General features: G+C 41.6%; 1 protein-coding gene across 1 annotated transcript; it reads left to right on the forward strand.

Annotated features, from left to right (window-relative positions):
• The first annotated feature begins 13,406 nt into the window (after positions 1-13,406).
• On the forward strand, positions 13,407-16,984 carry pheta1 (PH domain containing endocytic trafficking adaptor 1). The gene is made up of 3 exons (XM_041899872.2): positions 13,407-13,508; positions 13,975-14,110; positions 14,786-16,984. The coding sequence occupies exon 3, from the start codon at positions 14,809-14,811 to the stop codon at positions 15,643-15,645; it is 837 nt and encodes a 278-aa protein (XP_041755806.1). The 5' UTR covers positions 13,407-13,508; positions 13,975-14,110; positions 14,786-14,808; the 3' UTR covers positions 15,646-16,984.
• The last annotated feature ends 8,075 nt before the right edge of the window (positions 16,985-25,059 follow it).

Genomic DNA, 25,059 nt, shown 5'->3' on the forward strand with positions numbered 1-25,059 from the left:
GTATGACGCTACAAGCTTGGTACAGCTGTATTTGGGGAGTTTCTCCCATTCCGCTCTGCAGATCCTCTCAAGCTCTGTCAGGTTGGATGGGGAGCGTCGCTGCACAGCTATGTTCAGGTTTCTCCAGAGATGTTCGATCGGCTTCAAGTCCGGGCTCTGACTGGACCACTCAAGGACATTCAGAGACTTGTCCCGAAGCCACTCCTGCGTTGTCTTGGCTGTGTGCTTAGGGTCGTTGTCCTATTGGAAGGTGAACCTTCGCCCTAGTCTGAGGTCCTGAGCGCTCTGGACAAGGTTTTCATCAAGGATCTCTCTGTACTTTGCTCCGTTCATCTTTCCCTCGATCCTGAGTAGTCTCCCAGTCCCTGCTGCTGAAAAACATCCCCACAGCATGATGCTGCCACCACCATGCTTCACCGTAGGGATAGTGCCAGGTTTCCTCCAGACGTGACACTTGGCATTCAGGCCAAAGAGTTCAATCTTGGTTTCATCAGACCAGAGAACCTGAGAGTCTTTAGGTGCCTTTTGGCAAACTCCAAGCGTGCTGTCATGTGCCTTTTACTGAGGAGTGGCTTCCGTCTGGTCACTCTACCATAAAGGCCTGATTGGTGGAGTGCTGCAGAGATGATTGTCCTTCTGGAAGGTTCTCCCATCTCCACAGAGGACTCTGGAGCTCTGTCAGAGTGACCATCCGGTTCTTGGTCACCTCCCTGACCAAGACCCTTCTCCCCCGATTGCTCAGTTTGGCCCGACGGCCAGCTCTAGGAAGAGTCTTGGTGGTTCCAAACTTCTTCCATTTAAGAATGATGGAGGCCACTGTGTTCTTGGGGACCTTCAATACTGCAGAAATGTTTTGGTACCCTTCCCCAGATCTGTGCCTCAACACAATCCTGTCTCGGAGCTCTACAGACAATTTCTTCGACCTCATGGCTTGGTTTTTGCTCTGACATGCACTGTCGACTGTGGGACCTTATATAGACCAGTGTGTGCCTTTCCATATTATGTCCAATCAATTGAATTTACCACAAGTGGATTCCAATCAAGTTGTCGAAACATCTCAAGGATGATAAATGGAAACAGGATGAACCTGAGCTCAATTTCAAGTCTCATAGCAAAGGGTCTGAATACTTATGTAAATAAGGTAGTTCTGTTTTATATGTTTAATAAATTTGCAAACATTTCAAAAAAACTGTTTTCGCTTTGTCATTATGTGGTATTGTGTGTAGATTGCTGAGGATTTTTAAAATATAATACATTTTCGAATAAGGCTGTAACGTAACAAAATGTGGAAAAAGTCAAGGGGTCTGAATACTTTCCGAAGGCACTGTATAAACACATTATTGCTATGTTACAGGGGCTGAAAAAAATATTGTAAAACGTGAAAGAAAACTAGATTAAACCAAATACATTGTTGTGCTATTCAGAGGAGGCATGATGCTGAATGAATGCATGACTCATTCTTCTTCCACTTCCTCCTGTCATCGCTGTGGTTTGCTATGCATTTCCTGGAGAGGCTATTAGGACCTGCTGCCCCTTCCACCAACTGGAGTGCACCTCACTTCAGCCCACCCTTAGTTGATGTGGACTTTGTGACTGTGTTGTCTCTCTGGACAAAACAAAACAAACGTTGTCAATGACGTGTTGGGGAAACAATGTACGTGTCCACATCTTTGGACATAATTTGCACTTTGCACTTATGTTAGTCTTTATACTTTGTTTTTTCCTTTAACATATTAATTACAGAATCATTTCAAGTATGTGTTGATTGTGTTGATTTGAAATGACAATGCCTGCTTCTAAAGCTATTTGAAAGGTCAATGACCTACACCCCGCTATAAGTCAAATAAAAAAGTTACTATTAATGCAAGAGCTCATGCTCATCCAATCTGTTGCTACTGTCATTATCTCAGATGATCAATGAGAGTCAAAAACCCATTTCAAAGGGAACAAACAGAAGAGGCAAAAGGAAGACAATTCATATTTTCATCATTGTACCATGTAAGACCATCGTCCCAAGTAGCCTAAGACTTTCAATGTAAAAAACAAACATGCATTCATCGAATGAATAGATTTATAATACCCATATATTCTCCATTTGGAATCAAAGGAACTGGGACAAATAGATCCCTCTGATATTGGTCTACCTTTGTTCAAGAGCCCCAGATGTTGCTGTTGCTAGAGCAGATTTTTCTGGAACTCAGAGACGACTGTAGGCACACTTCCAGAGGTGTCATCCATGATACACACTGTGTAAGGAAATGTAGTTGGCTAAGCTACACTATATATACAGCAGTATGTGGACACCCCTTCAAATTAGTGGATTCGGCTATTTCAGCCACACCCGTTACTGACAGGTGTATGAAATCGAGCACACCGCCATGCAATCTCCATAGACAAACATTGGCAGTAGAATGGCCTTACTGAAGAGCTCAGTGACTTTCAACGTGGCACCGTCATAGGATGCCACCTTTCCAAGAAGTCAGTTCGTCAAATTTCTGCCCTGGGAGAGCTGCACCGGTCAACTGTAAGTGCTGTTATTGTGAAGTGGAAACAGAACGGGGCCACTGAGTGCTGAAACATGTAAAAATGGCCTGTCCTCGGTTGCAACACTCACTACCGAGTTCCAAACTGCCTATGGAAGCAACGTCAGCACAATAACTGTTCGTCGGGAGCTTCATGAAATGGGTTTCCATGGCCGAGCAGCCGCACACAAGCCTAAGTTCACCATGCGCAATGCCAAGTGTCAGCTGGAGTGGTGTAAAGCTCGCCACCATTGGACTCTGGAGCAGTGGAAACGCGTTCTCTGGAGTGATGAATCACACTTCACCATCTGGCAGTCCGACGGACGAATCTGGGTTTGGTGGATGCCAGGAGAACGCTATCTGCCCCAATGCATAGTGCCAACTGTAAAGTTTGGTGGAGGAGGAATAATGGTCTGGGGAAATCTGAAGGGAAATCTTAATGCTACAGCATCCAATGAATTACATTCTAGCAATTCTATGCTTCCAACTTTGTGGCAACCTTTTGGGGAAGTCCCTTTCCTGTTTCAGCATGACAATGTTCCCGTTCACAAAGCGAGGTCCATACAGAAATGGTTTGTCGAGATCGGTGTGGAAGAACTTGACTGGCCTGCACAGACAGAGCCATGACCTCAACCCCATCGAACATCTTGGGGATGAATTGGAACGCCGACTGCTAGCCAGGCCTAATCACCCAACATCAGTGCCCGACCACACTAACGCTCTTGTGGCTGAATGGAAGCAAGTCCCCGCAGCAACGTTCCAACATCTAGTGGAAAGCCTTCCCAGAAGAGTGGAGGCTGTTATAGCAGCAAAGGGGGGAACCAAGCCCATATTAATGCCCATGATTTTGGAATGAGATGCTGGACATGCAGGTGTCCACATACTTTTGTTAATGTAGTGAATATTGACACCTTATTATTTTCCTGTCAATGTGTTAACAGCAAAACAAGAGTCCAGAAACAACCTCCTTCACCCACATTGTGTGACAGACAGCAGAATCTCACCGCCTCTTCCACCCCTATAATGCGATTGATTTACCCGGATCAGGCGTGTCTGGTATTCTGGGCATTCCATGTGCACTAGTTTAGAACCATTCTACAACTTCTCGGCGGGAGCGTAGCTGCGAACGTGGGCTTCGGACAGTAGGTAACAAGCTGTATCATAGTTTTTTTGGCGGATTTGGCATAACTGTACTGTGTCTGGGGTCGGCATGGCGGATAGTTCAGATGGTAGCGTTATGGCAAAGAATTTTGATAATGATGATATAACCAGTGATGATCAGCTATTTACACCTGTTGTAAATAGGAGGAACAGGAGTAAGAGGAATCAGAATGAGGGAGATGGAGGGATGAATACTGCTGGGGAAACAACGGGTAGTGTTGAGAGGAGACCTGTAAAGAACAGGAGCACTCTAGACAAAGAGGTTGGAGTAGAAAGTTATAAAGTTATGGTAGTGTTCCCAGAACCAGCAAGTAAGTACTTCCATCCTTTGCATTTGACAAAAGCAATTAGGGAAGAGATTGGGGTTATTAAGGATGCCAAACCGCTGGGTTAGGTGAAGGTCTTGATCACTGCAAATAGTAATATTCATCAGGAGAAAGTTTTGAGAAATTGAACTCACTAAATGGGGGGTTGGGTGAAATGTTACATTCCCGGTGCTATGTCTAAACTGAGAGGAGTAATTGCTGGGATGCCAGTGGAAGTTTCATTTTTTTACATTTTACATTTTAGTCATTTAGCAGACGCTCTTATCCAGAGCGACTTACAGTTTCCATGGAAGAAGATAAGGCTTCCCTGAAAGAAGGAAAAGTTACTGAGGTGAAAGGGATTACAAGCAAAAAGACTGTACTGTTACACTATTATACTGTACTGTTACACTATTATACTGTACTGTTACACTATTATACTGTACTGTTACACTATTATGCTGTACTGTTACACTACTATACTGTACTGTTACACTATTATACTGTACTGTTACACTATTATACTGTACTGTTACACTATTATACTGTACTGTTACACTACTATACTGTACTGTTACACTATTATACTGTACTGTTACACTATTACACTGTACTGTTACACTATTACACTGTACTGTTACACTATTATACTGTACTGTTACACTACTATACTATACTGTTACACTATTATACTGTACTGTTACACTATTATACTATACTGTTACACTATTATGCTGTACTGTTACACTACAACTGTACTGTTACACTATTATACTGTACTGTTACACTATTGTACTGTACTGTTACACTATTGTACTGTACTGTTACACTATTATACTGTAATGTTACACTATTATACTGTACTGTTACACTATTATACTGTACTTATACTGTACCGTTACACTATTATACTGTACTGTTACACTATTATACTGTACTGTTACACTACAATTGTACTCTTACACTATTATACTGTACTGTAACACTATTATAATGTACTGTTACACTATTATACTTTACTGTTACACTACTATACTGTACTGTTACACTATTATACTGTACTGTTACACTACAACTGTACTGTTACACTATTATACTGTACTGTTACACTATTATGCTGTACTGTTACACTATTATACTGTACTGTTACACTATTATACTGTACTGTTACACTATTATACTGTACTGTTACACTACTATACTGTTACACTATTATGCTGTACTGTTACACTACAACTGTACAGTTACACTATTATACTGTACTGTTACACTATTGTACTGTACTGTTACACTACTATACTGTACTGTTACACTACAACTGTATTGTTACACTATTATACTGTACTGTTACACTATTATACTGTACTGTTACACTAGTATACTGTACTGTTTCACTATTATACTGTACTGTTACACTACAACTGTACTGTTACACTATTATACTGTACTGTTACACTATTATAATGTACTGTTACACTATTATGCTGTACTGTTACACTACAACTGTACTGTTACACTATTATACTGTACTGTTACACTATTATACTGTACTGTTACACTATTATACTGTACTGTTACACTACTATACTGTACTGTTACACTACTATACTGTACTGTTACACTACTATACTGTACTGTTACACTATTACACTGTACTGTTACACTATTACACTGTACTGTTACACTATTACACTGTACTGTTACACTATTATACTGTACTGTTACACTACTATACTATACTGTTACACTATTATACTGTACTGTTAGACTATTATACTATACTGTTACACTATTATGCTGTACTGTTACACTACAACTGTACTGTTACACTATTGTACTGTACTGTTACACTATTGTACTGTACTGTTACACTATTATCCTGTATTGTTACACTATTATACTGTACTGTTACACTATTATACTGTACTTATACTGTACCGTTACACTATTATACTGTACTGTTACACTATTATACTGTACTGTTACACTACAACTGTACTCTTACACTATTATAATGTACTGTTACACTATTATACTTTACTGTTACACTACTATACTGTACTGTTACACTATTATACTGTACTGTTACACTACAACTGTACTGTTACACTATTATACTGTACTGTTACACTATTATGCTGTACTGTTACACTATTATGCTGTACTGTTACACTATTATGCTGTACTGTTACACTATTATACTGTACTGTTACACTACTATACTGTTACACTATTATGCTGTACTGTTACACTACAACTGTACAGTTACACTATTATACTGTACTGTTACACTACTATACTGTACTGTTACACTACAACTGTATTGTTACACTATTATACTGTACTGTTACACTATTATACTGTACTGTTACACTACCATACTGTACTGTTACACTAGTATACTGTACTGTTTCACTATTATACTGTACTGTTACACTACAACTGTACTGTTACACTATTATACTGTACTGTTACACTATTATAATGTACTGTTACACTATTATGCTGTACTGTTACACTACAACTGTACTGTTACACTATTATACTGTACTGTTACACTATTATACTGTACTGTTACACTATTATACTGCACTGTTACACTATTATACTGTACTGTTACACTATTATACTGTACTTATACTGTACTGTTACACTATTATACTGTACTGTTACACTACTATACTGTACTGTTACACCCTTATACTGTACTGTTACACTATTATACTGTACTGTTACACTACAACTGTACTGTTACACTATTACACTGTACTGTTACACTATTATACTGTACTGTTACACTATTATACTGTGCTGTTACACTATTATACTGTACTGTTACACTACCATACTGTACTGTTACACTATTATACTGTACTGTTACACTATTATACTGTACTGTTACACTACCATACTGTACTGTTACACTATTATACTGTACTGTTACACTATTATACTGTACTGTTACACTACCATACTGTATTGTTACACTATTATACTGTACTGTTACACTATTATACTGTACTGTTACACTACCATACTGTACTGTTACACTATTATACTGTACTGTTACACTATTATACTGTACTGTTACACTACCATACTGTACTGTTACACTACTATACTGTACTGTTACACTACTATACTGTACTGTTACACTACTATACTGTACGGTTACACTATTGTACTGTACTGTTACACTATTATACTGTACTGTTACACTATTATACTGTACTGTTACACTACCATACTGTACTGTTACACTATTATACTGTACTGTTACACTACCATACTGTACTGTTACACTACTATACTGTACTGTTACACTACTATACTCTACGGTTACACTATTGTACTGTACTGTTACACTACTATACTGTACTGTTACACTACTATACTGTACGGTTACACTATTGTACTGTACTGTTACACTATTATACTGTACTGTTACACTATTATACTGTACTGTTACACTATTATACTGTACTGTTACACTACCATACTGTACTGTTACACTACTATACTGTTACACTACTATACTGTACTGTTACACTACTATACTGTACGGTTACACTATTGTACTGTACTGTTACACTATTATACTGTACTGTTACACTATTATACTGTACTGTTACACTACCATGCTGTACTGTTACACTATTATACTGTACTGTTACACTATTATACTGTACTGTTACACTACCATACTGTACTGTTACACTACTATACTGTACTGTTACACTACTATACTGTACTGTTACACTACTATACTGTACTGTTACACTATTATACTGTACTGTTACACTACTATACTGTACTGTTACACTATTATACTGTACGGTTACACTATTGTACTGTACTGTTACACTACTATACTGTACTGTTACACTACTATACTGTACGGTTACACTATTGTACTGTACTGTTACACTATTATACTGTACTGTTACACTATTATACTGTACTGTTACAATATTATACTGTACTGTTACACTATTATACTGTACTGTTACACTATTATACTGTACTGTTACACTACAACTGTATTGTTACACTACCATACTGTACTGTTACACTATTATACTGTACTGTTACACTACAACTGTATTGTTACACTACAACTGTACTGTTACACTATTATACTGTACTGTTACACTACAACGGTACTATTAAACTACAACTGGACTGTTACACTACAACTGAACTGTTACAATTTGAAGGGAAACTGCCGAATAGGGTGCAGCTAGGATCACTCAGTTATCCTGTTAGAGAGTATGTGCCTCCTCCACTTCGGTGCTTCAAGTGCCAACGGATGGGGCATGTTGCTAATGCATGCAAAGGTAGAATGAGATGTGCAAAGAGTGGTGGGGATCACGAGTATGGGAAATGTGGGCCTGATGCTAAAGTTAAATGTTGTAACTGTGACGGAGGATGTGAAGTATAACAGAAAGCCATGGAAGCGCAGAGGTACAAAATTACAAACAATGTATCCTATGCTGAGACTGTTTGGAACGTGAATAACAAATCTAGTGTTCAAAATACTCCACATACAACATATCGGCAGATAGTGGCCGCTCCGAGGACGGCAGTGGAATCTCAGCCCATTGTTAATGTGATATGCGAGCATAAATGCTCTATTACAGAGACAACCATGGGAGTAGATCATGTAGACTTCTTGGCCTTCATGTGTAGGGCAGTCAATATGACTGGTCCACATAAGCGCAGGACTGCACTAATAAAATAAGTGGTGAAGGCATCCAAAGATAATCTGGGGATTTCTGAAAGTTACGGTAGAAATGATACATCGGATGCTGAACCAAAATTCAAATGATGATCAGGATAATAAATAGTATTATGGTGTTCCTTGTTGTTCAATGGAACGCTAGGAGTTTGATAGCCAATGGACAAGAATTTAAGAAGTTTATACATGATTTAGATGTTTTACCGGACGTGGTGTGTATACAAGAAACATGGTTTAAACCTCAGTTGGATTATATTGTACCTGAGTTTATCTCTGTGAGACGTGATAGAATAGATGTGTCAAGGCAGCAGCTACTCTTCCTGGGGTCCAAACATATTAAAGCACTAACATTACATATAAAACAAAATATAAAACAGTACATCATATAACATTATTACACCACTACATATCCACAATAGAAAATGTTTAATACCACCATACAACAATATCACAATGTGTGCGTATGCATGTGTCTGTACATTTGCATGTGTCTCTTCACAGTCCCCGTTGTTCCATAAGGTGTATTTTTACCTGTTTTTTAAATCTGATTCTACTGCTTGCATCAGTTAACTGATGTGGAATAGAGTTCCATGTAGTCATGGCTCTATGTAGTACTGTACGCCTCCCATAGTCTGTTCTGGACTTGGGGACTGTGAAGAGACCTCTGGTGGCATGTCTTGTGGGGTATGCATGGGTGTCCAGACAGCTCGGTACATTCAGCTTGTCAACACCTCTTACAAAAACAATTAGTGATGAAGTTTATCTCTCTTCCACTTTGAGCCATGAGAGATTGACATGCATGTTATTAATGTTAGCTCTCCGTGTACTTTTAAGGGCCAGACGTGCTGCCCTGTTCTGAGCCAACTGCAATTTTCCCAAGTCCCTCTTTGTGGCACCTGACCACACTACTGAACATTAGTCTAGGTGCGACAAAACTAAGGCCTGTAGGACCTGCCTTGTTGATAATGTCGTTAAGAAGGCAGAGAAGCTTTATTTTGGACAGACTTCTCCCCATCTTAGCTACTGTTGGATCAATATGTTTTGACCATGACAGTTTACAATCCAGGGTTACTCCAAGCAGTTTAGTCACCTCAACTTGCTAAATTTCCACATTATTCGTTACGAGATGTAGTTGAGATTTAGGGTTTAGTGAATGATGTGTCCCAAATACAATGCTTATTCCTTGCTACCCATTCCGAAACTAACTGCAGGTCTTTATTAAGTGTTGCAGTCTTTTCAGTTGCTGTAGTAATTGACGTGTGTAGTGTTGAGTCATCCGCAGACATTGACACACTGGCTTTACGCAAAGCCAGTGGCATGTCGTATGTAAAGATTGAAAAAAGTAAGGGGCCTAAACAGCTACCCTGGGGAATTCCTGATTCTACCTGGATTATGTTTGAGAGGCTTCCATTAAAGAATACCCTCTGTGTTCTGCTAGACAAGTAGCTCTTTATCCAAATTATAGCAGGGGGTGTAAAGCCATAACACATACGTTTTTCCAGCAGCAGACTATGATCGATAATGTCAAAAGCTGCACTGAAGTCTAACAACACAGCCCCCACAATCATTTTATCATCACTTTCTCTCAGCCAATCATCAGTCATTTGTGTAAGTGCTGTGCTTATTGAATGTCCTTCCTTGTAAGCGTGCTGAAAGTCTGTTGTCAATTTGTTTACTGTGAAATAGCATTGTATTTGGTCAAACACCATTTTTTCCAGAAGTTTACTAAGGGTTGGTAACAGTGATTGGTCGGCTATTTGAGCCAGTAAAGGGAGCTTTACTATTCTTGGGTAGCCTGAGGGCACACACTTTCTAGTAGGCTTAAATTGAAGATGTGGCAAATAGGAGTGGCAATATCGTCCGCTATTATCCTCAGTAATTTTCCATTCAGATTGTCAGACCCCGGTGGCTTGTCATTGTTGATAGACAACAATAATTGTTTCAACTCTTCCACACTGACTTTACGGAATTCAAAATTACAATTCTTGTCTTTCATAATTTGGTCAGATATACTTGGATATGTAGTGTCAGCGTTTGTTGCTGGCATGTCATACCTAAGTTTGCTTATCTTGCCAATGAAAAAGTCATTAAAGTAGTTGGCAATATCAGGGGGTTTTGTGATGAATGAGCCATCTGATTTAATGAGTGATGGAGCCGAGTTTGCCTTTTTTCCCAAAATGTCATTTAAGGTGCTCCAAAGCTTTTTACTATCATTCTTTATATAATTTATTTTTGTTTCATAGTATAGTTTATTTTTATTTTTATTTAGTTTAGTCACATTATTTCTTAATTTGCAGTACATTTGCCAATCAGTTGAGTTGCTAGACTTATTTGCCATACCTTCTGCCTCATCCCTCTCAACCATACAATTTTTCAATTCCTCATCAATCCAAGGGGATTTAACAGTTTTTACAGTCATTTTCTTAATGGGTGCGTGCTTATTAGTAACTGGAATAAGCACTTTCATAAATGTGTCAAGTGCAGCGTCTGATTGCTCCTCATTACACACCACAGACCAGCAAATATTCTTTACATCATCAACATATGAATCACTACAAAACTTATTGTATGACCTCTTATACACTATATTAGGCCCAGCCTTTGGTTTTCCTAGATATGGCTACTATATTGTGATCACTACATCCTATGGATTTGGATACTGCTTTAAAGCAAATTTCTGCAGCATTAGTAAAGATGTGACCAATACACGTTGATACTGTAATTTCATTGCTGTGCTGTTTGTAAATACCCTGGTAGGTTGACTGACAACCTGAACCAGATTGCAGGCACTGGTTACAATTACGTTTTTTTTTTTGTGGGCAGCTTGATGAGAGCCAGTCAATATTTAAAATCACCCAGAAAATATACTTCTCTGTTGATATCACATACATTATCAAGCATTTCACACATAATATACAGATACTGACTGTTAGCACTATGTGGTCTATAGCAGCTTCCCACAAGAATGGGGTTTAGGTGAGGCAGATGAACCTGTAGCCATATTGCTTCAACGGTATTTAACATGAGATCGTCTCTAAGCTTTACAGGAATGTGGTGATGAATATAGACCGCAACACCGCCCACGTTGGCATTTCTGTCTTTTCGGTAGATTTTATAACCATGTATTGCTACCACTGTATCAGTTAATAAGCTAGCCCTGGCATACTGGGCAAGACTGAAGAGTTGTACGGTAGATCATCCTACACTGACAGTATTGGAAGACTGCTGGGAATATGAACGATATCAAAAGAGGGGTTTTGGCCCAGAAATTGGAAAAAGGGTTGATGAATATGGACTCAGAGATGTTGTTATAGGGCCATCTGTGGCAATAGGAAATGTGCCACCGTGGTTTTATACAAGACCACATGTTGATCTTAACCTGGGCTCTCGAGTGGCGGAGCGGTCTAAGGCACTGCATCTCAGTGCTTGAGGCGTCACTACAGACCCCCTGGTTCGATTCTAGGCTGTATCACAACCGGCCGTGATTGGGAGTCCCGTAGGGCGGCGCACAATTGGCCCAGTGTCGTCCAGGTTTGGCCGGTGTAGGCCGTCATTGTAAATAAGAATTTGTTCTTAACTGACTTGCCTAGTTAAGTAAAATAGAAGAAAGGAAACAGTGGTGTGAAGAAGATAATGTAGGAACAATAGTGGATCAATATAATAGTAATCAGTTTTATTCTTGTCTTGCAGTGTATACAGATTGTTCAAAGGATCCCATGAATGGGAAGACAGGAGCAGGTGGATTTATTCCTGAGGTAGATGTTAATCTATGCAAGAGACTAACAAATGATTTATCTGTATATTCAACAGAAATGGTTGCGATAATTGTTGGATTGCAATGGATAGAGGAGGCGTAACCAAGAAGAGTAGTAATATGTTGGGACTCTGCATCCGTTTTGTGTAGTTTAAGATCTGGAAAGTCAGAACTTGAGGATATATGGTTAAAACTAATGATGCTGTTGTTATGGTTACAAAGAAATGGTATTGAAATTCAGTTCTGTTAGATTCTGGCTCATACAGGTGTTTATGGAAATGCTACATTAGATATAATAGCAAAAAGAGCAGTGAAAAATAATATTGTGGATTTACAGGTGCAGTTGGGTGGAGAGGAAATTAAAACATTGATTCGGAAAAATGGGTTAGATTGCTGGCAGAGACAATGGGATGAAAGTAGTAAGGGCAGACATTTTTATAGTACAAGGAAATGTGTATGGAGATACTGTCATATAATGGGAACAGAAGGGATGAGGTTATGTTGTGTAGGATGAGATTAGGACATGCGGGATTGAATTCATCTTTGAAATTGATAGGGAAACATGGTACTAGAATGTGTAATGGCTGTATGGTAGAGGAAATGGTTGATCATGTATTATTATTTTGTGAAATGTATGTTGTAGAGGGAGAGATTGTTTGACAGGGTCAGAGAGGTTGGACGGGAATGTGGAATGGGGAGTGGGTGGTATTTTGGGTGGGGTGATGGGAGTAATGAGGTTTGTAGGGAATTGTTTTATTTTATTAGAAATTCAGGATCAGTTAAGAGAATATAGTGGTATAGAAAGGTCGTGACCGGCCTCACACTTCAGTACAGTTGGTTGCGATTCGCCAATAAAACTTAAAGAAGAAGAAGAAAAACCACCTCCCGCACGGAGCGAGGGATAGCAAGTGCGCCTGCTGCTGGTTAGCGTGAAGCTGTGTTGAAGGAACACGTGACTGACTAGGGGAAAAGGAATGAAAGGCTAAAAAGAAGTAAAGGCGAAAAAGACGCTTCAACAACACCGTAAGGTATGACAAAAAACACTTGTGGAAATGGGACAATTGTCCTACTCAATTTTAAATATATATATTTAAATGACAGACATAGAATAAAGTATACTGTTTTAAGGCGAGCAAACTGCATATGCTGACGTTGGATAATTTTCACTGTCTGGACCAAAAAAATTTAGCCAGTTCGCTAGGGGCAGCAAGCTAGGTGGCTAACGTTTTATGTTGTGACCGTTGTCTGTTTGCTAGCTAACGTTAGCTTTCTTTCAGATGTTGGATTGGCTAGCTAGCACTGTTGTTTTCAAGGGGTTATTGGTAAAGTTACATCCTTGTGCTGATGACGTGTCAAATCTAAACTAAGCTATTGAAAGTTTAGCTAGCTAACGTTATCCCTGAAACATTCATGTGTGGGTAGCTATACCTCCACCGCCTAATATACGTTTTTTTTCCTGTGGTGTGAGACTGTCTTTTGTTTTCGAAATTACAGTGTACCATTTGCAGTATTTATCCATCTCCAGCCGGCAGAGGAGCGAAAGGGGATGGTGAATTCTGACCTCCAAGGCTGTTGTGAGGTCAAACAGGCCTGCGGTAAAGGGTTCACCAATTGGATATGAGAGCTATCTGTGAGTATACCCCTTGTCTACATCCAGTGTTCGGCGCAACTATTGGCAGAAAATGCTGTTACATGTCAAATCACTTTTTTGCACCACAGCCCTGTTGTAATACTTTTAAAAAAGAATCACGGATTACTTATCTGGACAGGTAAAAGCTATGTAGCAGAGCTCACCTGTTCAATCATATGACATCAGTGCCATTATGGCAGTGTTTCCCAAACTCGGTCCTCTGGACCCCAAGCGGTGCACGTTTTGTTTTTTGTCCTAGCACTACACAGCTGATTCAAATAATCATCAAGTTTTGATAATTTGAATCGGCAGTGTAGTGCCAGGGCAAAAACCAAAACGTGTACCCCTTGGGGTCCCCAGGACCGAGTTTGGGAAACACTGCATTAGGCTAAGTGGCTCTAGCTAGCAGAGATCGTTACAATGACCCCCGGCACCTCATTAGCAAATTCTAATAATTTAAGACTTTGTTTGCACGCTACAGTACTTGTAACCTACAAATGGGCAGGTATAGGACTTGTGAGCTGTGTAATTTGTTTACAGTAGTCTAATCCTAGACGCCTCTGACTTGTGTTGTGAGAGGTGTGTATACCTAAACAATTAGTTAATACATCGTCTTATTGATGAGTTGGAATAGTACCCAGATGCTGTATTGTGATTATTATACTTTTTTTAAAGAACACCCCTGTGGAGAAGGAGTGATGAAGCTGAACGAACGTAGTGTGGCTCACTATGCCACCTGCGACTCGCCACCAGACAAGACAGGCTTCCTGTTCAAGAAGGGGGAGCGAAACACAGCCTATCACCGGCGCTGGTTGATCCTGAAGGGCAACATGCTGTTCTACTTTGAGGAGCGTGAGAGCCGGGAACCCATCGGCGTCATCGTGTTGGAGGGCTGCACCGTGGAGCTCTGCGAGTCAGCTGAGGAGTTCGCCTTCGCCATCAAGTTTGACTGCGCCAAGGCTCGTGTCTACAAGATGGCGGCGGAGAACCAGGCGGCCATGGAGTCGTGGGTGAAGGCTCTGTCGCGAGCCAGCTTCGACTACATGCGCCTGGTGGTGCGGGAGCTGGAGAGGCAGCTGGAGGAGATCCAGGAAGGGGCTGGTGGGCTGCAGGGCAGGCCCAAGTCCTCCAGGAAGGCAGGGGGGGTGGCACGCTCCAAATCGGGAGCATCATTCAGCGCTTCCACCGTGCCCTCTACCCAGGTTACAGGTGCAGCGCTCGCACAGGGGGCAGCTCATGCCCGCAGCCTTCAGGAGGAGGTGCAGCTCCTGTCCGGCGCCTCTAAAGAGAACGGGGTGGCCTGGAGCAAGCCTTCTGCTCTGGTCAATGGGTGCAGTGAAGGCCCCCACTCTGGTGTGCCGTGGGAGGGGAACGGAGGGGGCGATGGGGTCAGGCCTCCGCCCGTGCCTCCGCGCAGGAGGGGTGCGTCTCTCGAGAGTCCTGTCTCCCCTGGGACGGGGTGCTTCTCCAAACTTCACGACTGGTACGGAAAAGAGGTGGCTGAATTGAGGGTGGATTGGCTTCAGAGCCATTGAGGCGCCTCTCACCTCACAGCCCAGCTGTCAAGCATTATTAGAAAGGGGACTTGTCACTTCGCAGGATTGTTTCACCCCAAAAGACCTTGATTTTAATGCCAGAGAGCGTGTCCTTAAAATTCCAAACCCTTGGGTAGTCTGGGGAGCTGGTTGATTTGCTAAAAGCAGCACTTTCTTGTATTTTTAGGTATCGTGGGCCAGTGGGAATATGATGTGTTGTCCTATGACTGACTGTCACTACATTTTTATGAGACTATGGTCCTATTTTTTATTTAATTTTTTTAGAAAAGTTTTGTATTTACTTATGTCTTATTCTTTAATTTTTATTTTCAATCAGAAACTACAATCACTTATCACTTTTTCTATCATTCTTGTTTTCTACCATTTTTCTATTCACAAAGGAAAGGATGACACGTGACTGTTACTGAATTGAGTATATCTTGACATGATAATCAGTATATCGGTACATATACATAGTTGAAGATATGCATTTTATTCAATTTCACCAGAAGTCTTGAAAGGGGGACCAAATCAGTATATCGGTACATATACATAGTTGAAAATATGCATTTTATTCCATTTCACCAGAAGTCTTGAAATGGGGACCATTGAAGGATAAACACAGGTGCATTCATTCTTTATACCACGTTCATTTTGGTCAAGCAACGGTTTACATATTTAGAAAATGATTCTCTCTTTTTACCTGTGCCTTGTGATCTTCCTCCCAAACCTGTCAGTGACAGTCAACACACGTCGATCCGTCTAAGAAGACTAGGCCTACCCAATGCCTTTATATCTGCCTTTTATTTTTGCCAAACCACACCTCAGTGCAATTTTGTTCGTTTGCGACAATGGCTCAATCCATTTGACCAGATATAAAGCACAGTATTACCATTAGTCACTTCTTTTTTTATATACATTTTAATTACCAATAACGGATTATTATTTTTTTTTAATTAGAGGGGCCTTTTCTGTTTCCTGGTTACGTCATACTAGACTAGTAGCGTTAGACAAGTCTGTTACTTGTCGTGCAAAAAATATGGTAGGACAAGGAATGGCAAATTAAGTTGTGGAAAGCCCATAAAGATCTGTGACCAGGCTACAGGTGGTTGGTACAGATGTGATTGTGACTGGGTGAAAGATAATTAGTTGTATGTTAATTACTATGTTTTTATTAAATCTATTTCTCTGACACTAGGAGGACATTTTGTACTTGCTGATTATATAACTAGTTACATTTCCCTTTTTTAATTATACAATGAAGGAAAAAACGATTTGATCCCCTGCTGATTTTGTACGTTTGCCCACTGACAAAGACATGATTTGTCTATAATTTTAATGGTAGGTTTATTTGAACAGTGAGAGACAGAATAACAACAACAAAATCCAGAAAAACGCATGTTATAAATTGATTTGCATTTTAATGAGGGAAATAAGTATTTGACCCCTCTGCAAAACATGACTTAGTACTTGGTGGCAAAACCCTTGTTGGCAATCAGAGGTCAGACGTTTCTTGTAGTTGGTCACCAGGTTTGCACACATCTCAGGAGGGATTTTTTCCCACTCCTCTTTGCAGATCTTCTCCAAGTCATTAAGGTTTCGAGGCTGACGTTTGGCAACTCAAACCTTCAGCTCTCTCCACAGATTTTCTATGGGATTAAGGTCTGGAGATTGGCTAGGCCACTCCAGGACCTTAATGTGCTTCTTCTTGAGCCACTCCTTTGTTGCCTTGGCCGTGTGTTTTGGGTCATTGTCATGCTGCAATACCCATCCACGACCCATTTTCAATGCCCTGGCTGAGGGAAGGAGGTTCTCAGCCAAGATTTGACGGTACATGGCCCCGTCCATCGTCCCTTTGATGCGGTGAAGTTGTCCTGTTCCCTTAGCAGAAAAACACCCCCAAAGCATAATGTTTCCAACTCCATAGGGATGGTGTTCTTGGGGTCATAGGCAGCATTCCTCCTCCTCCAAACACGGCGAGTTGAGTTGATGCCAAAGAGCTTGATTTTGGTTTCATCTGACCACAACACTTTCACCCAGTTCTCCTCTGAATCATTCAGATGTTCATTGGCAAACTTCAGATGGCCCTGTATATGTGCATTCTTGAGCAGGGGGACCTTGCGGGCGCTGCAGGATTTCAGTCCTTCACCGTGTAGTGTGTTGCCAATTGTTTTCTTGGTGACTATGGTCCCAGCTGCCTTGAGATCATTGACAAGATCCTCCCGTGTAGTTCTGGGCTGATTCCTCACCGTTCTCATGATCATTGCAACTCCACGAGGTGAGATCTCGCACGGAGCCCCAGGCCGAGGGAGATTGACAGTTCTTTTGTGTTTCTTCCATTTGCGAATAATCACACCAACTGTTGTCACCTTCTCACCAAGCTGCTTGGCGATGGTCTTGTAGCCCATTCCAGCCTTGTGTAGGTCTACAATCGTGTCCTTGACATCCTTGGAGAGCTCTTTGGTCTTGGCCATGGTGGAGAGTTTGGAATCTGATTAATTGATTGCTTCTGTGGACAGGTGTATTTTATACAGGTAACAAACTGAGATTAGGAGCACTCCCTTTAAGAGTGTGCTCCTAATCTCAGCTTGTTACCTGTATAAAAGACACCTGGGAGCCAGAAATCTTTCTGATTGAGAGGGGGTCAAATACTTATTCCCCTCATTAAAATGCAAATCAATTTATAACATTTTTGACATGCGTTTTTCTGGATTTTTGTTGTTGTTATTCTGTCTCTAACTGTTCAAATAAACCTACCATTAAAATTATAGACTGATCATTTATTTGTCAGTGGGCAAACGTACAAAATCAGCAGGGGATCAAATACTTTTTTCCCTTACTGTATGACATTTGGAGTATGTCAAATTATTGGATGAGACATTGCACAGCATATGACACCTCTATATCCAGAGTGCTAAAAATGGAACGATGACAACCCAATGCTTCCTTACACTCTCTTGGAATCTGTCTGTGGTGAACTTCATGGAAAGAATACAAAAATATTTTAGTGCACTACTGACAGAAGACTGTCCTGTTTCCATGTGACTAGATGTGATTTTGAAGGAGTGACTGAACTTATAATACTATAAGCATTACCTAATAAGTAACTTAAACAAAACAATAAATGGCTGAAAGATTGTCTCTTGTTTTGTCCAAGTGTGTATCCTCGATTTCAATGTTCGAATGAATACATTCATTCATGTTGGGCTGCTTTCCTCTCTTGAACTGAATACTTTTTTGAGCGCTAAACCGATGCCAGTTTGTGTTGGCATTGGCATGTCTGTAGAATATATGTGAATTTAATGTGAGCGAGGACACTGAAATGGACGGCATTAATCAACATCAGGCGACCAGTCCAAATGGGACAATAGGGTTGTGTTTTCTCTCTAAATGAAAGCAAAAGATTTCGCTCCACCAGATGTCGCTCCAACCTAATTTCTACTTGGCTGTATCGTAACAATTCATGAAAACAAAACATTTGCTTTTTGGTCTAAATTTAAGGTTAGAGTTGGGCAAAAGTTTAGCAGTGTGGTTCATTTTAGGGTTAGGTTTAAAATCACATTTTAAGAAGGAACATTTTAGAACTAGGGGGGTTTATGGCTGTGGTAACTAGTGACGACTGAGGTGTATGGAATGGGTAATCAGGCCTAATTTCTAGTCCTTTTAATTTATCAATACATGTTTTTTATATTATAGAGATGAATATTAAAACACAATGACCAAATCTATATCTGGACAATTTATTACATTTGTATGTATTATTAGTGTTACAAGGACTTATTGTATTATTATTGTTTTTGTTTCAAATCCTCCATCATTGTTCCAGTCCCGAAAAAACAAAAGGTGTCCTGCCTGAACGACTACAGACCTGTTGCGCTCACCTCGGTCATCATGAAAACCTTTGAGCACCTGGTACTGTCGCATCCACTGCAGATCGCCTACAGAGCTAACAGGTTTGAGGACGACACCGTCAACATGGGCCTACACTACTACCTCAAGCACCTCGATAACCCAAAGACATATGCAAGGATATTGTTGTTGGACTTTAGCTCTGCATTCAATACCATCATCCCAGAACTGCTATAAAACAAACTCCCAGCTGAACGTGTCCAGCGCCATCTGTCAGTGGATCACTGACTTCCTGACCAACAGGATGCAACACGTGAAGATAGGAAAACACCTTTCGGACTCTTTATCCTCCAGCACCGGAGAACCGCAAGGATGCGTGCTCTCACCTCTACTCACTCTACACCAATGACTGCACCTCCAACAACGCATCTGTCAAACTACTCAAGTTTGTAGATGACACAGACGGGCGATGAGTCCATGTACCGTGGAGAGGTCGACTGGCTGGTGGCCTGGTGCAGTAGCCTCGTACCAATCATCCTGATCTTGCGAACTTACATTCTGGTTCACTAAATGGATACACGGATGTATCAGGATGATCTGTGTAGCGAAACAGAATGTGACAGCTTAAAAAACTCAACATCTCCCAGTCAATCCTGATCCGGTTTTACGCATCAGTCGTTGAGCCCATCCTCACCTCCTCCATCACAGTCTGGTCGGGGTCTGCGTCTGCCCCGCTGCAAGGGCAAACTGTTTTAAGCGATAATAGGCATTGGTCGGAAGCTGAAAAGGAAATTCACATGAGCACCACAATGCCTGTTGGAGTGCCTTGATACAGCCCTTAGCCGTGGTATATTGGCCATATACCACAAACCCCTGAGGGGCCTTGCTATTATAAACTGCTTACCAACGTAATTAGAAGAATAAAAAAACATATTTTGTCATACCGGTGGTATACGGTCTGACATCAGCATTCAGGGCTCGAACCACCCAGTTTATAATACAGCATAACACATGCTCTCCTTGTGAACCCTCACAATGTTGTGCGTTTTATTTATTGATAAGATCCCAGCTCATAATCCTACTGATCATTGCTCAAAGCAAATTGGCAAGAGCAAGGAAACAAAGACTGAAACAAATATTGACTATACAATTACACAATGTAGTTGGCTAGATGACTACAGGAGCGCAAAATATGGATGAGCTGTTCTCAATGGAAGGGTTCTGAAAAAAAGAAAATCTAGCCATGGTGGGGTGTGACCGTGAATATACTGTATCTTAGTCATCCACCTCAGTTGGACACACAAAGGTGCAGCCCTGTGTTACGGATACAGGTATCCTGTGTTTTTGTGTGTTTCTTCTCCTTCTGCCCTAATCACAGGTGTCCTGTATGTTCCTGATTGGTGGTCGTTGAGGTGTCTGCTGATTGCTAAGGTGGACCAATCAGTGAACATTCCTCTGCATTGCACCACCTGTTGCTGGTTTTTCAATCACACATCCCATTGTATAAAAACCAGTCACTTGTGTTTGTTGTTAGAGAGAGACTATTTCCGTATGGACACTGTGGTGTCCTGTTTTTGTTTACTCACTAAGTTGCTGGTTACTCTGGTTGGTAATTTTGTTAGACTACTTTTTTGTATGTGAGTAATGGATACTGTGATGTCCTGTGTTTAGAGTACTCATTAATTTGCTGGTTACTCTGTTTGGTAACTTTGTGTGTTTCTGGGAAAAGGGGAAGTTAAGCAAGCTGCCCTTGGGCATACATTTCCCGTAGAAAGAACTGTCTATAAACACTAGTTAGACCTGAGCGGACCACCCACTGTATTTTTGTATGAGTAGCAGTAGCTTAGCGGTTCTTGAGGCAGGCAAGATCAGTTTAGGGGTGTTTTACACTATTGTTTCATTTCTTGGGTCCTGCTCAGCCCTTTTTCCCAAACCTTTACCGTGTGTTCAGCAATAAACCATTTATGTTTGACGGTAGTTCATGGTTGTTGTGTAATTTTTGTTCTCACTGTTCCATGTCACACTCCTAATTTGCATGATTTATGTTACGGGTCTCATGTCCATCCACCTTAGATGTTTAGAGCCACGGGGTTCGTAACATAAAGTGGGGGTTCGTCCGGGATCTATCCCATGCTACTCATGCAAATTAGTAAGTGTCTGGTTCAGTGTTGAGCTTGGCAGCTGTACTACCTGTTTTTTTTTGTGTGTTCAGTAGTCGACGGCTCGTGTTGCTAGTTTAGGATGGCTACTTTTGAGTTGGATGCATTGTTGGAAAACCCTACGTGGGAGATTTTTGAGAATTGCCGTAGAGTGGATCTACAGGCTTTGGCTGACCACTTTTCTGTACCCATACCAAGGGGTTTAGTGAAAGCAGAAGTTAGGGAAGTAGTGTTAGCGATATTATTGAACGAGCGAGTGCTTGAATTACCGCCGCCTGACCCTGCTGCTCCTGTAGGGGATGTGGTTGCTGCTCCTGTAAGCCCATCAGTGTCTGAGGACGAGGCTAAGGCTCCAGCCACATTGCCCCGTTATGACCCACTCTCCCCACTGACTGACAGTGATGCCAGGATCGATGTCCGCTCGACACGGCTCCAAATGGAGGCGGAAGAGCGGGCACAGATCAGGCAAGACAAGCTGGAAATGCGTAAGCTAGAGGCAGAACTGGAGACGCGTAAGCTAGAGGCAGAACTGGAGACGCGTAGGCTTGATCAAGAACTGGAGACGCGTAGGCTTGATCAAGAACTGGAGACGCGTAAGATGGAACTGGAGGTGCGTAAAATGGAACTGGAGGCAGAAACAGCGAGGTTAGTCTCTGCTCATACTATGCCTGCTAGTGAGCCATCCTCACCAGCTGTGTCGGCTGCTACGTTTGATATTAGTAGGCAGATCACCTTGGTACCTGTGTTCAGGGAGTCAGAGGTTGATTCCTATTTCAGTGTTTTTGAATGTATAGCGGTAGCATTGAAATGGCCCGAAGAGGTATGGTGCCTATTACTTCAGTGTAAACTAACAGGTAAAGCCCAAGAGGTTCTGGCAGCGCTACCTCTTGAAGACAGTTTGAATTATGATGTGGTCAAAGCTACTGTTCTTCGTGCCTATGAGCTTGTTCCTGAGGCATATCGACAGAGATTTAGGTCTCATAAAAAGTCTCCTACTCAGACTTATGTGGAGTTTGCTAGAGACAAAGGAAATCTGTTTGACAAATGGCACAGTGCTAGTAAGGTAACTGATTTTAACTCTCTACAGGAGTTAATCTTGTTAGAAGAGTTTAAAAATTGCTTACCGGAACGCATTGTAGTTTATCTGAACGAACAGAAAGTATCCTCACTGTCGGAAGCGTCTGTATTGGCAGACGAGTTTGTGTTGACGCATAAGAGCATGTTTTCGGCTCGTACGGAGAGCAGGGCTGCGGAGTTGCTAACTTTTAGTCCTAGTCGACCAGCAGTACACCCAGCACGCCCAAAAGATGTGCGTCACTGTTTCTATTGTCATAAGGTGGGACATTTGGTTAGTGATTGCTTTTTGCTTAAACGCAAACAGGGGATGCCTCAGCACACCAGGCCGCCAACGGGTGTTGGGCTGATTCGTACGGTTGTGGGGCCGGAATCAAGACAGAGGCCTCATAGTGAATGTGGTTTGAAAGTCCCTGTCCCAGATCACAGTTATGAACCGTTCATTTTTGAGGGGTTTGTTTCTATATCAGATGACGAAGCGTCTCGGCGTCCAGTTAGAATCCTCAGAGATACTGGTGCAGCGCAGTCGTTCATACTAGCTGATGTGTTGCCCTTGTCTAATAATACATATTGTGGTTCCAGTGTGTTAGTACAAGGAATTGAAATGGTTTCGTCCCAGTGCCATTGCACTTTGTGAACGTACACTCTGAGTTAGTCAGTGGATTGTTCAGAGTTGGCGTACGTCCTATGTTGCCAGTAAAAGGTGTGACATTTATAATGGGCAATGATATTGCCGGAGGAAAGGTGATACCCGTATTGGAGGTATTGGATAAAAGTGACCAGTCTCTCTCCGAGGAGCTGGCACAGGGTTATCCAAATGTGTTCCCTGCTTGTGCTGTCACACGTGCTCAAGCACGACAAGTGGGTGAAGTGATAGATTTGTCAGACACGATTCTATTCAGAGAGTGTGACCCAGAGGATAGTTCGGGTGCTACCTCTGGTAAGCTGGTGCAGTCTGACCAACAGCCCAGAGAAAGGAAGAAGGATGTGGAACTTGTTGCTGAGGCAATACAGTTACCAGTTACTCGTGAGCAGCTGATCGCTAACCAACAGGTTGACATTAGCCTGGCTAAATGTTTTTCTAGTGTTGTCTCAGAGGAGGAGCTAAAGAAGAAAAACATGGCATACTTAATTGATGGTAATCTCCTCATGCGTAAATGGACATCCCATGTTGACGCTGGCGGGGATTGGAATGCTGTTTACCAAATAGTGATTCCTACAGCCTTTCGACAAAATGTTTTATCCCTCGCTCATGATCACCAGTGGTCCGGACATCTGGGAGTCACCAAGACTTATGATCGAGTTTTGCGACATTTCTTTTGGCCTGGTTTAAAACAAGATGTGGCTCAGTTCTGTCGGACTTGCCACACCTGTCAAGTAACTGGGAAATCGAACCAGGTTATTTCCCCCGCGCCTCTTTGTCCCATACCGGCCATAGGTGAACCCTTCGAACATGTGATGGTTGATTGTGTTGGACCATTACCAAAAACAAAATCTGGTAACCAGTTTATGTTGACAATTATGTGTGTGGCCACCAGGTACCCAGAGGCCATTCCTCTGCGAAGGATTACTGCTCCGGTGGTGAGTAAAGCGTTGATCAAATTCTTCTCCACTTTTGGGTTACCTAAAGTGATACAAACTGATCAGGGTACGAATTTCCTTTCTAAACTTTTCAAACAAGTGTTAAAATCCTTGTCAGTTACACACCGTGTGTCAAGCGCATATCACCCAGAGTCTCAGGGTGCGCTTGAACGTTGGCATCAGACCCTGAAGTCTATGCTCCGTAAATATTGCTTGGAATCTGAGAAAGATTGGGATGAGGGAGTTCCTCTAGTGTTGTTTGCTGTCCGTGAGACAGTACAGGAATCCCTAGGGTTCAGCCCAGCTGAACTGGTGTTTGGACACACCATGAGAGGACCTATGAAAGTCCTTAAGGATCAGTTTTTGTCACAAGAGTTGTGTGTGAAAGAAAATGTGTTGGACTACGTTAGTCGCCGGTGAGCGCCTACATGCTGCCTGTGCTCTAGCAAAGGAAGCGCTGTCTTCCTCACAGAAACGGATGAAACGACACTATGACACACAGGCTGTTTCTCGTTCACTGCAGCCAGGTGACCAAGTTCTTGTATTGTTGCCTGTGCCAGGAGCGTCATTGTCAGCACGTTTCTCTGGTCGTTATGTCATTGAAAAGAAACTAAGTGAAACTGACTACGTGATACAGACTCCTGATAGAAAACGCCAATCTCGTGTGTGCCACGTTAACATGTTGAAGACATACCACACCAGACCCGTCACTCAGGTAGACAGTCCAGAGAAATTGGCCGAGTCGGCTGTC

Source organism: Coregonus clupeaformis, chromosome 16, assembly GCF_020615455.1.
Source record: "Coregonus clupeaformis isolate EN_2021a chromosome 16, ASM2061545v1, whole genome shotgun sequence".
Taxonomy (NCBI): Eukaryota; Metazoa; Chordata; class Actinopteri; order Salmoniformes; family Salmonidae; genus Coregonus; species Coregonus clupeaformis.

What these genes read in the sequence shown, in the direction of transcription:
- pheta1 (XM_041899872.2), top strand. Translation starts at nt 14,809, where the DNA reads ATGAAGCTGAACGAACGTAGTGTGGCTCACTATGCCACCTGCGACTCG.